This window comes from Condylura cristata, unplaced genomic scaffold (assembly GCF_000260355.1).
Source record: "Condylura cristata isolate star-nosed mole 26May11 unplaced genomic scaffold, ConCri1.0 scaffold00017, whole genome shotgun sequence".
NCBI lineage: Eukaryota > Metazoa > Chordata > Mammalia > Eulipotyphla > Talpidae > Condylura > Condylura cristata.
In genome coordinates this window covers 36,058,379-36,075,526 of record NW_004567118.1, presented here as the reverse complement: position 1 = coordinate 36,075,526, position 17,148 = coordinate 36,058,379, and the positions used below count along the sequence as shown (strand labels likewise).

At 45.4% G+C, this 17,148-nt stretch overlaps 1 protein-coding gene across 2 annotated transcripts in view; it reads left to right on the top strand.

The window, feature by feature from the left end:
- The window catches only part of SUPT6H (suppressor of Ty 6 homolog (S. cerevisiae)), a 33,630-nt gene that overhangs the window by 8,835 nt on the left and 7,647 nt on the right, over window positions 1–17,148 (top strand). For both annotated transcript variants that reach the window (XM_004684858.2, XM_012726309.1), the window contains 26 exons: window positions 1,949–2,090; window positions 2,823–2,981; window positions 3,070–3,146; window positions 3,465–3,657; window positions 3,902–3,986; window positions 4,592–4,865; window positions 5,229–5,330; window positions 5,566–5,682; window positions 6,017–6,106; window positions 6,297–6,439; window positions 7,845–7,993; window positions 8,127–8,225; window positions 8,986–9,115; window positions 9,201–9,351; window positions 9,529–9,683; window positions 9,871–10,066; window positions 10,448–10,587; window positions 10,686–10,803; window positions 12,349–12,425; window positions 12,627–12,762; window positions 13,035–13,172; window positions 13,250–13,417; window positions 14,281–14,408; window positions 15,513–15,720; window positions 16,223–16,370; window positions 16,775–16,917. In XM_004684858.2, coding sequence (XP_004684915.1) covers window positions 1,982–2,090; window positions 2,823–2,981; window positions 3,070–3,146; window positions 3,465–3,657; window positions 3,902–3,986; window positions 4,592–4,865; window positions 5,229–5,330; window positions 5,566–5,682; window positions 6,017–6,106; window positions 6,297–6,439; window positions 7,845–7,993; window positions 8,127–8,225; window positions 8,986–9,115; window positions 9,201–9,351; window positions 9,529–9,683; window positions 9,871–10,066; window positions 10,448–10,587; window positions 10,686–10,803; window positions 12,349–12,425; window positions 12,627–12,762; window positions 13,035–13,172; window positions 13,250–13,417; window positions 14,281–14,408; window positions 15,513–15,720; window positions 16,223–16,370; window positions 16,775–16,917 — 3,633 coding nt within the window. In that variant the 5' untranslated portion in view covers window positions 1,949–1,981. The remainder of the gene's footprint in view (window positions 1–1,948; window positions 2,091–2,822; window positions 2,982–3,069; window positions 3,147–3,464; window positions 3,658–3,901; window positions 3,987–4,591; window positions 4,866–5,228; window positions 5,331–5,565; window positions 5,683–6,016; window positions 6,107–6,296; window positions 6,440–7,844; window positions 7,994–8,126; window positions 8,226–8,985; window positions 9,116–9,200; window positions 9,352–9,528; window positions 9,684–9,870; window positions 10,067–10,447; window positions 10,588–10,685; window positions 10,804–12,348; window positions 12,426–12,626; window positions 12,763–13,034; window positions 13,173–13,249; window positions 13,418–14,280; window positions 14,409–15,512; window positions 15,721–16,222; window positions 16,371–16,774; window positions 16,918–17,148) is intronic.

The window sequence follows — 17,148 nt, the reverse complement described above, 5'->3', positions numbered from 1 at the left end:
TATACAGAATGCTAAGGAAAATTAGGAATCAAAATCAAACTCAGTTAACACACATTAAAACAGTAAATGAGGTTCTTCTCACTTTCTCTTGTAATATTTTCAACACCCTGCAAGTTAGTGCTGTTAACTGCTTTTCAGATGAAGAAACTAATACTTGGATACATTCACTAATTTCAGTTTAGATACCTTATAGATTATGGGAGCAGGATATGATCTTTTTTTTTTTTTAAGGATTTATTTATGCATGCATACAGAGCTGGGGTACAGGCCAAAGGCACAGGGGCTGTGAGAGGATTCACCAACTGTCGACAGAGTAGGGAGCAGAATAGGCAGGCTGAATTACACTGCTGAGGGGAGCAGCAGGCTAGACTGGAGAGTCTGCCACACCTGTGGGTCATGTGACCTTCCTGGCCAGGGATAGAACTGCTGAGGCAGCTGAGGATAGCTTCATAGTGCTGTGTTTAACCCATTATGCTACCAAGGAGGGCCCTGATCTCTACTCTTAAAACTAGTGATCTTTATATTTAATTTTCAAGGTTATCTGTTTTGCTAGGAGGATAAATGGTAAAAATAGAGTTGTTTAATCTGTTGAAAAAGGATGCAAAGATACCTATCATTAAGTTGGCACTTATTATTTCCCACAGTTCCTCTAAATGAGTCACATAATCTCACTACTATAGTATTGCCATCTATATAATTACTCCTACACTAATTTTTTTCTCTATATGCCTTTCTTGTCTCCAAATAGTGAGATCAAACTCTCAAGGAAAGAGCTATGATATAGACAGAGAAGTCAAATATAATTGCCTTTTATTTTTTCATTTATTTTTCAACCTGTTTATTCTAGTTCAGAGTTGAAGGTAACCAGAGCCTATCCCAGCAGTTCAGGATGTAAAACAGGATCCAACCGTGGACAGGATACCCATTCTTTACAGGGTGCACCCACATTCTCAGACCGAGACAACTGACGCATGTACATCTTTGAAATGCAGGAAGAAATTAGAGAACATGCACACTCCACACACAATTCCCCCCGCAGGAATAGATTTTTTTTTTCCTCATTGACATATTGAAATGATAATGAATAAAACGATATAGTTAAGGACCTGCTCTATCCTTCCTCTAAAAACAAAGCAGTCCTACGAAATCTCTGTCTTAGTGACTGGAAGTCTAAGGGGTCCCAAGTTCTCTTTTACACTAAAGGGAATGCCCTGGGATGACACAGTCCTTTGGGTCTCTAAAACCATCGTCAATGTAACTAGACCCTCTTGGCGCACATTTTCTCTCTCACCCTGTAGTATAGACTTGTCTTACTAGGGCATACAAAATACCTTAGTTTGAAATTTCCTTGAAAGTGTTTTTGGACTCTCTAGATTGGATGGGGCACTTGGATCTGCCTATGAGTAAATACTATTTTTGGTAGGTTTTTTTTGGGGGGGGGTGTTTTTAAGGGAGCTGGTAATCCAGCCTCTATTCTGCCATGTTGTGGTGGAGTCCTGCTTACCTTTTATTTATTTAATTTTTAAGATATATTTCTTTATGTATGTATTCAAGAACTGGTGTGAGGCCAGAGACAGAGTGGGGAGCAAAACAGTCAGATCTACTCAAATACACTGCTGAGGGAAACAGTGGGTGAGAGACCTGCTGCATCATTTGGGTCAGCCCCTTGCCTGGGGATTGAACTCCTGCTGCAGTGGCTGGCGATAGCTTTGTAAGTGATGAGACTTAACCCCTTGCACCACCGAGAGGCCCCTTAATTGCCTTTTTTAAAGATACACGTTAAATGAGCAATATTGAGGAAAAGCAAATGGAAGAAATTGGGCCATTTGATTCTTAACTCTCTTTTCCATGTAGACATGACTGAGTGGACAGTGGCTGAAAGGCTCTTGTGGGAAAGCTTAAGTCATGTCTGTCATTTTGATCCCCATTTCCTTTCCTTCCCTACTAGTCATCTTCAGACAGTCTGTGAGACGCTGCAGCAATGTCTGATTTTGTGGAAAGTGAAGCAGAGGAATCTGAGGAAGAATACAATGATGTTGGCGAGGTGGTGCCCCGAGTCACCAAGAAATTTGTAGAAGAGGAGGATGATGGTAAGGGGTCCCTGCCTCAAGCTTCTCTCCACTGTTGCTTATCTTTGGATTATTAGATTCTTGCTGATGATAGCCTCAGACTGAGTCCAGGATTTAATCACATGTGAGGTAACAGCTTGAAAATTTTAGTCATTCATAAAAAATATTTACTGTGCATGTGTGCTGTATATCAAGCACTGTGCCTAGAATTAGGAATCTAAAGGAAAACCCAGCTATCATAGAGTTTACATTAGTGGGAAGGGGAAAGGCAGTACCCCAATAAATAAGTACCTGTCTAACCTTTTACCTAGCAATGTTGGTATTTAAGACCCTAATTTCCTATTTCTCTGGCCAAACCTAATCACTGTCAATAGTATAGAACCATGAAGTGACCTTAAAAGTAGGAAGGGAAATAATAAGTTTTATCACAACAATTATGGATGAATGAAGGAATATAGGTACTGAGTTTATAAACTGAGGGGAAACAGTTATTGGTGGCTGTTAAGCCTCTGGTAATGGGTGAAGAACCAAAGGAAAATCATTCTAAAAGCAGATTGTTACTGTAAAAAAAACCCTTCTATATACCATTGCTCTATGTCAGTTATCATGTTTTTACACATTTAGGTGAGGTGAGGAAGAGGAATTAACATGGCAGCCAGGTTGTTAGGCTCAGAGCAAAACGGAAGTCTCGTGACCCTGCCTTAGCCTCAGTTTCTTCCCAAACTTCGTACCTTAGACATGCTTGCTTTCCAGATGAAGAGGAAGAGGAGGAGAACCTGGATGATCAGGATGAGCAAGGCAACCTGAAAGGTTTTATCAATGACGATGATGATGAAGATGAAGGGGAGGAGGATGAGGGCAGTGATTCTGGCGATTCAGAAGATGATGTTGGCCACAAGAAGAGAAAGCGCAGTGAGTAGTATCTTCTTGGGTCAAGTGAGACTGGGGTGGATATTGCTATGGAGAAGGATAACCATAGGTAACACTTTTATTTCTCCAGCGTCTTTTGATGACCGCCTGGAAGACGATGACTTTGACCTCATTGAAGAGAATTTGGGTGTCAAAGTGAAAAGAGGAGTAAGTGTCATTTGTTATTGCTGTCCCTGGAGGTGAAGGAAAAAGTTTCTGAAATTCAGAATGGTTGGAGGGACATCAGAGAAGAGAAAGTTGCTCAGTTTCACTGTTCTGTGCAGGCTAGGTTTATATCCCAGATCTGGGTACCTGGTAGAGCAAGACCAGAGAATCATTGGTGGAACTTGAGGCTGAAGCTTCACTCCACATGTTCTTTCCCATATTCCTTGATCAGAGTAACTGGTGGGAAGGTGGAAGACTGGATAGCAGGTATCTTAATGCCTGTCCCCTCAGGCCCTGACAAGGTAGGTTTCCCACCCTTAGCAAAAGTACCGGCGTGTCAAAAAAATGTCAGATGACGAGGATGATGATGAAGAGGAATATGGCAAGGAAGAACATGAAAAAGAAGCTATTGCAGAGGAAATCTTTCAAGATGGGGAAGGAGAAGAAGGGCAGGAGGCTGTGGAAGCTCCCATGGCTCCTCCAGAAGAGGAGGAGGAGGATGATGAAGAGTCAGGTATGTGGTATCATGCAGAGAACCAGTGTTTGCGTGGGTGTCGGGATCTCCTGGCAACTAGGACTAGAGTGGGAAACCATTGTTTAGCTGCAGTCCCTGGCATTTGACACAAAGAAGTTCCTTTTGGGGACTCTACCTAATTTTTTTTTTTTTAACCACTGGCCACTCACACGGTAGGAACTGAATTCCTTAGTCCTGGCTCATCCCCTGCTTCTGAACACTAACCTCTGCCTTCCCTACCCAGACATTGACGACTTCATTGTGGATGATGATGGACAGCCTCTGAAAAAACCTAAGTGGCGGAAAAAGCTTCCCGGATACACAGATGCGTGAGTGGGGTCTGAAATAAGGTGGTGCTAAAGGCTGAGTGGAGTTAATCGGGAAGATGGAGGTCGGTGAGCTCTTCCAAAAACGAGGCATTCCCAGTTCACACCATTTGCTTCCCTGCCTTAAATAAGACTTATGAGGCATTGGTTTCAGACTGTTCTAGAAGCCCTGAGAACTCTCTCTGCATGCTAGTTCCTCTGTTGGTTTGAGGTGGAGTCTTACTTTACACCTCCTGTCTCCCTCTCCTACCTGTAGTTCCCTATCCATTCACTTACATATTGGCTTTCTAAGTATAATTTTGTTGAAAGAAAGCTTTTGCTCTAAGGGAATACTATAATGTGGAAGATGTGTCCATTGAACAGGGTATGAGCCCATCTGCTCTGTGCTCTTTGATCTTTGTAACTGAAATATGGCAAAGTGGACTTTTTACCCTCTAATAAGGTTTCCCTGGACTGCCCCCAGCAAAGGCCTTATTCCATGGTGAATACACTTCTTTATTTATCCTCCTCTTAACCTTAGTTCCCTTGAGGCAAGTAAAGGGTAAATAAAAGGGCTGTGTTTCTCCTCACCAGACTCTGAACTCACTGCACCTTGCTGTCACCCACAGGGCCCTGCAGGAAGCTCAGGAGATTTTTGGTGTGGACTTTGACTATGATGAATTTGAGAAATACAATGAGTATGATGAAGAACTGGAGGAAGAATATGAGTATGAGGATGATGAAGCTGAGGGTGAAATTCGAGTGCGCCCCAAGAAGACCACCAAGAAACGTGTGAGTCGCAGGAGCATCTTTGAGATGTATGAGCCCAGCGAGCTGGAAAGCAGCCACCTCACAGACCAGGACAATGAAATCCGAGCCACCGACCTGCCTGAGAGATTCCAGGTAAGAAACCAGTAGCCCGTCTGCCTTTAACTGCCCTCAACCTCCTTGCTTCTAGAGTTGTCGTGGAAAAGCATTGTGGCGACAGTCTGACATAAAACATGTCTAAGAAGCTGACTTTGAGCCCCATCTGACCGTACTTATAAAGCATCCAGCTCACCAAGGAGGGAAGATTGTCTCTAGCACTGCTTATGGTTCTTGAGATGACTCTTTCCTTTAGAACACCTATAAAGTGCCCACTTCTGGCCAGGATGATGCTCTGATGGATATTACACACTGTGCCTGGCAAACCGGTTTTGTCCAGAGTTAGTGTATGTGTCTTCCTATATGCGATACAAACAAAGTCTCTCTCTGATTTCCCCACAGCTTCGCTCCATCCCAGTCAAGGGGGCTGAAGATGATGAACTAGAAGAAGAAGCGGACTGGATCTACAGGAATGCCTTTGCTACACCAACCATTTCTTTGCAGGTACCTAAATGATCTTTGTTTTGACCTGAAACAGAAGCTACCTCATCAAAATGAGAAGCTGCCTCACCCTGCCCTAAGTATCTGTATGATTAGTACAGAACTGTATGTGAGCAGGTGTGTGATGGAAATTTTTCTAGATTTCAGCTGAAAGTACAATCAGTATCATGAAGCCGTTTTGTGTGTGTTATGACAAAGTGACAGTGTTGCTGCTGTTTCTTCTTTCTGTCTGTCATAGGAAAGTTGTGACTACCTGGACCGAGGGCAGCCAAGCAGTAGCTTCAGCCGAAAAGGGCCCAGCACAATTCAAAAGATCAAAGAGGCCCTGGGTTTCATGCGGAATCAGCATTTTGAGGTAAGCTCCTCAAGCTCCAGTGACCCATTGGTTAGAAATTCAGCAAGGGAACAGAGGAAAAGCTAGCTACCTACGTCAGGTGGGGAACCCCCTTCTGGCCTCAGCAGTGCTCCCTTGACTTGAAGTGTGAGGCCAAAGGAGAGACAGGGATCAAGCAAACAGTGCTACCCTGTCTGCAGCATTATCTTCCCCGGAGGGGACAGCATGTGCCCTCGATGGCCTGTGAGGAAGGCGAAGCCTTTGACTGCTGCATTTCCTGGAGCTGCTTATCCCTCCGGCAACGTGGACCCTTGCCTCTTTTCTCTGGCTGACTACAGTCTCCCTGCCACCCTAGGTGCCTTTTATTGCCTTTTACCGAAAAGAATACGTGGAACCTGAGTTGCACATCAATGACCTGTGGAGGGTGTGGCAGTGGGATGAAAAGGTAATGTGGATCCATGTCCCTAAGAACAGAGGATGGCATGGGCATCACCACTATCAGGCTCCTCCTGTATGTACCGGGTGGCACTGCAACACCCCCAGTCCTTCCCAGCTTCCCCCGGGGTAAGGAACAGAACAGCTTTGCCTCCCTAAGGCTGAATACCAGCTCTCTCTCCAACCCTGCCCTATTCTAGTGGACCCAGCTGAGGATCCGCAAAGAGAACCTAACGCGACTGTTTGAGAAGATGCAGGCTTATCAGTATGAACAAATTTCTGCTGACCCTGATAAACCTCTAGCTGATGGTATCCGTGCTCTGGACACCACTGACATGGAGAGGTGAGCAGATCAGGGTTTATACCAGTAGAGTGAGCCCTCAGACCAAAGACACCACAAGCCCTCCAGGAACAGCAATTTCCAGCCCAGGAACCATTTTGTTAAGACCTGCTTTCTACACCTGGTTCTTGCCCCTGAGGCTGCTTTGACGTGTGTGTGGGGCGGGGGACGGGGACCTGGGAGCTTCTTATGGCACTGGCAGGCCTGCTACACTTGGAAACCAATGTCATAGTTGATAAAAAGTCTCTTTTGGGCCTCCCTGGTGATGCAGGGGCTAAGTCTTAGCACTATCACTCTGTCACCAGCCATTGCAGTATGAGTTCAATCCCTGGCCAGGGAGCTGACCCACACGGCACAGAAGACCTCTTCTGTCTTGCCTGCTGCTTCCCACAGCAGTGTGTATCAAATTAATCTGCCTGTTCTGCTCCTCTCTCTAGTGAATCCCCTCACCCCTCATACCTCTGACCGACCTACACCCCAGTTCTTATATGCATAAATAAGTAATTTTAAAGAGTAAAAAAAAGTCTCTTCTGATGTAACTTGAAAGGCCTGCTGCAGCTGGACAGTGTTATCTGTGCACTACTGATGTGCATCGTTGAAATCGTTTTCTCCCGGCGTAACAAATCCAAATGCAACAACAAGCAGAACAGCCCCTTGCCTGAAAGCTGTTTCCGCATCACTACAGGCTCTGCCAGTACCTGCTGAGCACAGGGCAAGCTTCATGCCGCTCTCTGCTGACTCTCACACAGGGCTTTTCTTTCCAAGGGTAGACACTTAGATCCCCTTCTGATGGGTTGTTCCAAAGCTTATTTGTAAATTAAACTGTTCTCACTACCCCCCACCAAAACAAAACAGAACAAATTTGTTGACACATAATAAAATTTCTTCTGACCAGTTTACATTAGTTACCCATGTCAAAATATAAAAGACACTGCTTTATTTGCCAGTAAGCCAAAAGGACAGAATATTCTTGTTTGCTGGTCTATACATGTATTCTCTGTAGATAAGGCTACATGAGAAAGCAGATTATAATGAGAAAGTAGCTTGGTAAGCCTAGAGCCAGGGTCAGGTATGGAAAGAGGAACAGAGGATTTTAGTAGTCAGCATCATGAGGCTGGGCAAGAGGGACCGGGCCTGTGTCAGGGACTTTGAACTTCACTAGAGATATGCTGCCTTTTTTGCCTCTCCCTATTTGTTTTCACTTTGACAGTTGACCACCATTTCTGTTTAGAGGATAACCTTGGTTATAATATAGTCATGAAGTCATGATCTGGGCTGTTCTGTGTGCCTAATGATTGTAGAATACAAGCACCATTCTAATTGGGATCTTCCCTCATGAGAATTGGATTTCTACCCTAGCAGAACTCTTCTCTGGTGACATTTGAGGTCTTAATTTTCCTTCCTCCAGGCTCAAGGATGTACAATCAATGGATGAGCTGAAAGATGTCTACAACCATTTTTTGCTTTATTATGGTCGTGATATCCCCAAGATGCAAAATGCTGCCAAGGCCAGTCGAAAGAAGCTGAAGCGTGTCAGGGAAGATGGAGATGAGGAAGGTGAGTGTTGGGAGAGAGTTGATGTTTGTGGCACCTTCAGGGATGACCTTGGCTATGCCCTTTGGGACATCTCCGTATTTCAGATCTAGATTTGAGTGACTGGAAGCTAGAGCGCTAACTTGTGTTTTCCCAGGTGAAGGCGAGGAGGCAGAAGATGAGGAACAGAGGGGTCCAGAGCTCAAGCAGGCATCACGTCGAGACATGTACACCATCTGCCAGAGTGCTGGGCTAGGTAACTGCTGGCTTCCTTATGACCTGAGCATGCTAGCCTTGAGCAAAGGGAGTTGCCTGCTCTGCTAGTACCTGGTGGACCAGAAGAGGACTTAAAGGACAGCTGAGTGAATTGCCGATCCTTTTTTTTTTTTTTTAGAATTTTTTTTTTATTTACACATACAGAACTGGGGTACAGGCCAGAGGTGTGGGGGAGGTGAGAGGATTCACAGAAGACAGTGGGGAGCAGAACAGGCCAATGTACTGAAATGCACTGCTGAGGGGAGCAACGGGCAGGGCAGGAGAGGTCTGCCACGCCATGGGGGTCAGCTCCCTGGCCAGGGATTGAACTCGTGCTGCAGTGGCTGCAGTAGTGCCATACATAGTACCGTGCCTTAACATGTTGCACCGCCAGGGAGGGCCACCGATCCTTTTCTAAGCACATCCTTATGATACCCTCCCCACAGTAGTTTCTCTAGGAACAAGAAAGTCACAAGATCAAAAGAAGAGAATCTATCCTATCTTTGAAAAGTTCTTTTACTATGCTGTAGCTTTCACCGTAGTTTTGAGCACAGAAATGACATGGAAAATACCTGAATCTTCTGACTCATAATAGCCTAGCAGTTGTTGAAGATCGTTTTCTTCATTGTTCGATGGGCCATCTTGGTCCTGCTCCTCTGACCCCTTTCGAGTATAGTACCCAGATTACTGCTTCAGACTCAGAGCTGAAGTATTTGTTGGCCCTCCTGTCTCCTTACCTTTCTCTGTGCTGTTTCCTCTAGATGGCCTGGCCAAAAAGTTTGGGCTTACTCCTGAGCAATTTGGGGAAAACCTCCGGGACAGCTACCAGCGGCATGAAACAGAGCAGTTTCCTGCAGAGCCATTGGAATTGGCCAAGGATTACATCTGCAGGTAGGCCTGCAGTTGGTGGTTGGCAAGAGAAGGATCCTGAAGGCAAAGACACCGTCATCCTGCAGCTCCCCCATTTTCCCCACAGCCAGTTCCCTACACCAGAAGCTGTGCTAGAAGGTGCCCGCTACATGGTAGCCTTGCAGATTGCCCGAGAACCCCTTGTCCGGCAGGTGCTGAGACAGACTTTTCAAGAGAGAGCCAAGCTAAATATAACCCCCACCAAGAAAGGTAGAAAGGTGAGCTGGGTGACGGGCTTTCATGCAACATGTGGCCCATTTCTCTGTCTGATTGAACTGAGTGTCTTGCCTTTATGCCTAGTTGAGTTATCTGCCGCAGAGCAGAGCAGTGGGTTTTTCTCGCAGAATCAAGTCACGCCTCTGTGTAAGCTAATGATTCCTTCTCCATGTGTACAGGATGTGGATGAGGCCCACTACGCTTATTCTTTCAAGTACTTAAAGAATAAGCCCGTCAAAGAACTAAGGGATGACCAGTTCCTCAAAATATGCCTGGCTGAAGATGAAGGCCTGCTTACCATTGACATCAGCATAGATATGAAAGGGGTCGAAGGGTGAGCAAAGCTCTGGGCTGGGAGCTCTTTGGGAGGATCTGATGAGGCATCTGCTGGGGGCGGGAGTCTCACAGGAAGGTGACTCGCATCTTTGAGTGACATGTCGCTGGCTTCCCCCGCGGTATTCAAAGACATCTGGATGTCACTTTTTCTCCATCCCTGATGCCACAGTGTTGTCTCTTCTCAGCTATGGCAATGACCAGACATATTTTGAAGAGATCAAACAGTTTTACTACCGAGATGAGTTCAGCCACCAGGTGCAAGAGTGGAACCGACAGCGCACCATGGCCATTGAGCGAGCGCTGCAGCAGTTCCTCTATGTGCAGATGGCCAAGGAGCTCAAGCACAAGCTGATGGCTGAAGCCAAAGAGTATGTGATAAAGGTGAGGGCAGAACCCCATGGCTTTAGTCCTGTTGCCTCCCCCAGCTAGACAGAGTGAGTAATTGGATGCTCAGTGGAGAAGCACTGGGGGCAGGCAGAGCATGATCAGAGAGGGCACGAGATGTGGCCGTGATGATTCTGAGACCTCCTACTTTCACTTCCTCTTCCCTCCCATCCCACATCATCCCGATCCATACTGCTTTTGTTTAGTCACTATCTTCTGTGTACTTGCCTGTTTCCAAAACCAAACCACACCTACAGGTTGTGAGCCTGCCAAGGCTTACAGTGTGCGCGTGTGAATACAGCCTGTGCACATACCTGTGTCTTTCTTCAACACAGTAGGTGAGTCTGATGGTCATAGTGTCTGCTCTTTCCCCCCCAGGCCTGTAGTCGAAAGCTCTACTACTGGTTGAGGGTAGCACCATACCGGCCAGATCAACAGGTAGAGGAAGATGATGACTTTATGGATGAGAACCAAGGGAAGGGTATCCGAGTCCTAGGCATTGCTTTCTCCTCAGCCAGGTAATTGCCTATTTCTGCCTGCCTGTCTTCCTAATCTAATCTTATCTTTATCCTACATTACTAATTATTATACTGTTCATTTTCTGTACGACTGTCAGAGATCACCCTGTGTTCTGTGCCCTGGTCAACGGCGAAGGAGAAGTGACAGACTTTCTCCGGCTGCCGCATTTTACCAAACGGCGTACTGCGTGGAGAGAGGAAGAACGGGAAAAGAAGGCAAGTGGCTGAGACTGTTACTAAGCATATGTCTTTATAGTTCAAGACAGTGTGGGGAATAGTAATTTTATGATCTCAGCAAGACCCTTAACTTTCTCTGACTTAGTTACTAACCCTACAAGTCTCACCTGCAGGGGCAGTAGATGGCACTCAAGTTCTGATGCAGAACTGGTATCTGGCTTGAGGTCAGTTCCTAAGCCTGTGTGCTTCTGGGAAGTGCTTTTACAGCCTCTGTTCTTACCAGCATTTGGGTCAGCCTGTTCCAGGAGCTGAAAGCCACAGAGGCATTAAGCCAATGTTTCTGTGTTAGCATTTCAGTGTTTTCTTTCTCCTAAGAAAGAGGAATTTAGATTCATCTCATGTATAATTCTGATTTTTTTTTTTAAAGGTTTTATACATCCAGAAATGGGGTACAGGCCAAAGGTGCAGGGGCAGTGAGAGGATTCACCAGAGACAGAGTGGGGACAGAACAGGCAGATCAACAAAGTACACTGCTGAGGGGTAGCAGTGGGCAAGACAGGAGAGGTCTGCCGCGCCATGTGGGTCACCTCTGGAGTAGGGATTGAACTGTTACTGAAGTGGCACAGCTTGGCTTAGCTTTGCAGTGTAGCTCCAACCCACTATGCCATCAGGGAGGGCCCTAATTCTGATTTTTTAGTGGAATCTCCCAATATTGTTGCTAGAGCCCCACTCTAAAATGTGAAACTGTTTCCTAAATTATGTACAGTATTGTAAACCAGTACTACTTGAGTTTTAAAGTTGATTAAAGATTTATTTATTTATTCATACAAGAACTGGACTACAGGCCAGAGGTGCAGGTTGGTGAGAGGATTCACTAGAGACAAGAGTAGGGAGCGAAACAGGCAGATGGACTGAAACACTGCTGCGGGGAGCAGGGGGTGAGACAGCAGAGGTCTGCCAGGCCATGTGTGTCAGCTCCCTGGCTGGGGATCTAACTCATGCTGCAGTGGCTGTGGACAGCTTCATAGTGTTGCACTTTAACCTTGTGCCACCAGGCACAAATATGAGTTTGATTCCCGGCCAGGAAGCTGACCCACTTGGTGTGGTAGATCTCTTCCTGTCTCACTTGCTGTTCCGCTCAGCAGTGGATTTCAGTCAGTCTGCCTGTTCTGTTTCCCACTCTTTGAATCCTCTCACTGTCACACCTATGTCCTATATCCTAGTTCTTACATTAATAAATAAATAAATCTCAAAAAGAACAAGAATACCTAAGCGTCTTAAAGAAGTCTTTGGCCTTTTGGAAGGACCCTTACTGAAAAAAGCATAGGGAGCAATTTTTTGTTTTACTTAATCAAACCAGAACCAGTGGCTTCTATAAGCAGACCAATTTAGGTTCACATTTAAGAAAAGAAATGTTTTCCATAATTGTCATTTCTTCAGATATGGCTACAAGTATCACTTGGACCAGATATCCTGACTTTTACTAGTCTCTCATCTCATCAGTTCTCAAGCTACTTAGAGAGAGATTTGCCTTAAATCTTCCCACCTTCACACCCATTCAGCTCCAATTTTCTTTCAATCCAGACTCAAGACATGGATACCCTAAAGAAATTTCTTCTGAATAAAAAGCCTCATGTGGTGACAATCGCAGGAGAAAACAGGTAGGAATACAAGGGTGTTGCACCAGGTGTTTATAGGTCACTCATCCCTTATTCAACTGCATTTGTCTGTAACAGCGGGCATATCCCTGTGTAAAGCCTCAGTAATACGCCTCTGCCTCCCCCATCCCAGCCATGAGACTGTCCATCCCTGAGAATCTATCCCAAAATAGCCCTGATCACCACCGCCTCTCATCCTTACAGGGATGCCCAGATGTTAATTGAGGATGTGAAGCGCATTGTGCATGATCTGGACCAGGGCCAGCAGCTTTCCTCTATTGGGGTGGAGCTGGTTGACAATGAGCTGGCCATTCTCTATATGAACAGCAAGAAATCGGAGGTAATGCTGGAGCCCCGTCTTCCCCTAGGAGAGCTGTCCATCCAGGGAAATTTACTAGGGGGAAGGGCACAGGGTAGCGCCTGTTCACTTAGCCCTGCCCAGGGTTTCCATTTGCCAGTCATGGTTCAAATTGGGGGCCCCAGAGATTTTACTGCTCCCAGAAAAAGGGTCCCAGAGGAGACAAGAAAGTGACTTAAGATAGAAGAGTTGGGTTTCCCCTTGAAGTTTGAGCTAAGGAGACTATGGCCCTGCTGACCCTTGCTTGACCCTAGGCAGAGTTCCGGGATTACCCTCCAGTGTTGAGACAGGCCGTCTCCCTGGCCCGGCGTATCCAGGATCCTTTGATTGAGTTTGCCCAGGTGTGCAGCTCTGATGAAGACATTCTGTGTCTCAAGTTTCATCCCTTGCAGGTAAGTAGGATTTGACAGGCAGTCCTAATGGGCATAATGGCACAGTAGCCTTATTCCTGCCTTCTGTGTGTCAACAGGAACACGTGGTGAAAGAGGAGCTTCTTAACGCCTTGTACTGTGAATTCATCAACCGAGTCAATGAGGTTGGAGTTGATGTCAATCGTGCCATTGCCCACCCTTACAGCCAGGCCTTAATCCAGTATGTCTGTGGTCTAGGACCTCGGAAAGGGACCCATCTTCTGAAGGTAGGATCAGGTTGAGTTAGAAATAAAAAAATGTTTTCATTTCATTGAGCCTTTTTATTATGTCAGTGGGATCTAACAAAATGTCCAGGGTCAGAGAGGTAAAATGGCTTGTGCAGAGCTATCCAGCCAGCAAGAGTTAAAGTCAGACTTCAGACCCAGGTCACGGTAGCTATGCTTGTAAGCCATACTGTGTGTGGTCGTGGTGAAGATAGCCTTAAGCCATGATTAAACAGATGAAGAAAAATGAGAAGATGCTAGACAGAAACTTCAGGAAGCAAAAGGATTTCAGAGATGGGTCATACAGGGATTGTCAAAAGTATTGGTAATAATTTTTTAAAGATTTATTTATGCATATAAGAACTGGGGTACAGGCCAGAGGTGTGGGGGTGAGAGGCTTCACCAGAGACGAGTGGGGAGCAGAACAGGCAGATCTACTGAAATACGCTGCTGAGGGGAGCAGTGGGTTAGACAGGAGAGGCCTGCCACGCCATGTGGGTCACCTCCCTGCCCAGGGATCAAACTCATGGTACATTGCCTACTGATAGCTTCATAGTGTTGTGCTTCAGCCCCCTGCACCACCAGGGAGGGCCCAGTATTGGTGATACTGTTTTTCTTAGGATGTGTGGTGGATATTTGAATGTACATTTTATCCTTAACTTTTTAAGTTTTGTATTAGAGGTTATCTTTGGTAAACATGTATAGTTTATTAAAAATAATTTTTAGTTTCAGAAAGTATGGTGTGATGCTCAGTTAGATAATGGGAACCAGAGTTTCCCATCATGGAAGCTTTCCCAGAAATCTGAAAGCAGACTGGAATTTAGAGCCTGCCTATTGTGTTGACTCACTCCAGGCCTCTCCCCTAGATCCTGAAGCAGAACAACACCAGACTTGAGAGCCGGACCCAGCTGGTCACCATGTGCCACATGGGTCCCAAAGTCTTCATGAATTGTGCTGGCTTCCTTAAAATCGACACAGCCTCCCTAGGAGACAGGTGATACCCTCTGCCTGGGCGAGCCAAGAGGAATTTCCTTAGGTTTCACTTTTGGGATTCAGGGAATTACGATTGTCTCAAAGGGCCACAAGTTATTTAAATTAGGAAATATTTTAAAGTAAAATGAAGCAACCATTGACCTATGGAAAAGATCAGTTCAACTGTGCAAAGCATTTTTGTGAGAGAAAAACAAAAGAACCAACTTAGTTTAAACATTTAAGGCAGGAAACACAAGACTTCATTCAATAAGCAAAAACTTTTCTGTTACTCTGGTTTGTTGTGGCAAGGTAAGGGTGGGAATAGTGGGAGTAATGAAAAAGGGAATGTGGGGTGTGAGAAGATAGGAAGGGGAAAAGAGATTTGGTATGTTTTGAGATGATGTTATTGAGAGAAAGTTATATTCACTTCAACTTTGGACTTCACTATTGACCTCTTCCTCTCCAGAAGTTGTCAACTCAGTCTTTGGAGGATCTTTTCCACGGGCACATAGCTCCTCATTCAGTAATGGAAATCAGTGGGGAAATAGGCTTCAAGTTCTAAAACTTCATTTTCCACTCAGCTTTGCTGTAACACTCCACGAATAACATAGGTCCATGTGAGTGCACGGGCAAGACCAGCCTGGGAAGGCTTTATGGGGGAAAACAGCTGTCAGCAAATTCTCAAAGGTCTTTTTCCCCCTGCTTGTTTTATTATAAGACTCATACGTTCATGATATAAAATTCAACATATAGAAATATTATGCAGAAAGTAGAAGTGTCCCCCATAATCCCACCCCCCAGAGATAACTACCATAACAATTTGATGTATACTACAACTTTTCTAAATTTTATTTTGGCTATGCATTTACTAACTACCCATTTACTACAGAAATGGGATCATATGATTCATAGTGTTTTGCAGTGCATTTTTCACTTCTCAGTATATCGTGGCCATCTTTCCATGTCAGCACACGTAGATCTGCGTCATTCTTTTTAATTGACTGTGTGGTATTCCATTGTATGGAAGTACCCTAATTTATTTAACTAGTTCCCCATTGGTGAACATTTGGGTTGTTATTAGAATTTTCTTGTTCTATATCCCGCCCCCTTTCTGCTTTCCCTCTAGCACTGATTCATACATTGAAGTCCTCGATGGCTCCAGAGTGCATCCTGAGACCTATGAATGGGCCAGAAAAATGGCTGTGGATGCGCTGGAATATGATGAATCAGCTGAGGATGCCAACCCTGCAGGAGCCCTTGAAGAAATCTTAGAAAACCCAGAGAGACTCAAGGACCTGGACCTTGATGCCTTTGCAGAAGAACTGGAGAGGCAGGTGGGTGACAGCGTAAAAGGCCTGGCATTGAAGCCATCCACAGTGGCCTCGTTGGGAGAAGACACAGGCAGCAAGTCTCTAGAGAAACCCCCAGTACCACTGATGTGGGCGATCTGAGCCTCTCTTCTCCCTGTCCATGCTGTACTAGGTTTCCCAAGGAAGAGTTCTGTCTGCTTAAGAGGCCAAGGAGTCTGAGACACTACTGTATTCTTGCAAGCAGCGGGAGGGGAAAGGAGGGTCAGTAGTAGAGTTTTCTTCTGGGCCCCTTTTCCTCTCCAGCAGTGCAGACATTTTCATTTGTTTGTTTCACACATTGGAGTTCTGTGTAGCATTTTTACTATAGAAGAGTTTTACATGCAAAAAAACTGAAAATTTCTTTTATAAATGTTTAAGGGAAATAAAGAAGCCCTGACAGGAGCCAACTGGCCTGTTCCTTTCATTGAAACCCCTCATGACTCTGGGGAGAGGTTTCAAGGCTCTTCCTAATGGGCTTCTTCCCCAGGGCTATGGCGACAAACACATCACCCTGTATGACATCCGAGCAGAGCTGAGTTGTCGGTATAAAGACCTCCGGACAGCCTACCGCTCTCCCAATACAGAGGAAATCTTCAATATGTTAACCAAAGAAACACCAGAGACCTTCTACATCGGTAAATTCTGAATCTGTGTTTAAGTTGGTGGAGGATATGTAGAGGTGGAGGGTACATTTGCTGTAACATTCAAACCAGGTAGTAATTGCAGCAGAGGAGTCAGGTTTGTACTGTATATGGGAAAGACGGGGAGTTTTTAAAAAGAGCTCTGAACTGGAAGTCAAAGTTGAGTTCGAGGTCAAATTGTTCATTGAACCTGCTGCAAGGGAGAGTCATTCTTACAGGTCTCTTTTCCCCATCATTAAATCAGAAGAAAAGCTCACTTCCCAATGATGTAAGGAAATCAGTGGTGATAAGACAGACAGACGTTTTGTCACTAAAAGGTTGGTAGGGAGTCACCTCTCCAGTGTTCCTACTCTGTTCCTCATTCTCTTCCCTTCCCTGTCTTTCTCTCCCCCTTCCAGGAAAACTCATCATCTGCAACGTCACTGGCATTGCTCACAGGCGTCCACAGGGTGAGAGCTATGATCAGGCAATCCGCAATGACGAGACAGGGCTGTGGCAGTGCCCCTTCTGTCAGCAGGACAATTTCCCTGAACTCAGTGAGGTGTGTGCTACTGTGTTACCAAAGCCGATCATTTCCTTGATGGTCTAGGTACCCTAGAAAAAAGTTAGGTCATGCTCTTACTAGAAAAATACATAAGGCGGAAGAGGGCTGAAACACTTGGAGGTCTAAGGTGAAGTCCATCTCTGTGTCGGTCGGGAACAATCTGCATGCTTGCTTTTATTCTGGCTCAGCCATTACCTCTCAGTTCTCATTACCTGGTAGTTGAGCTCA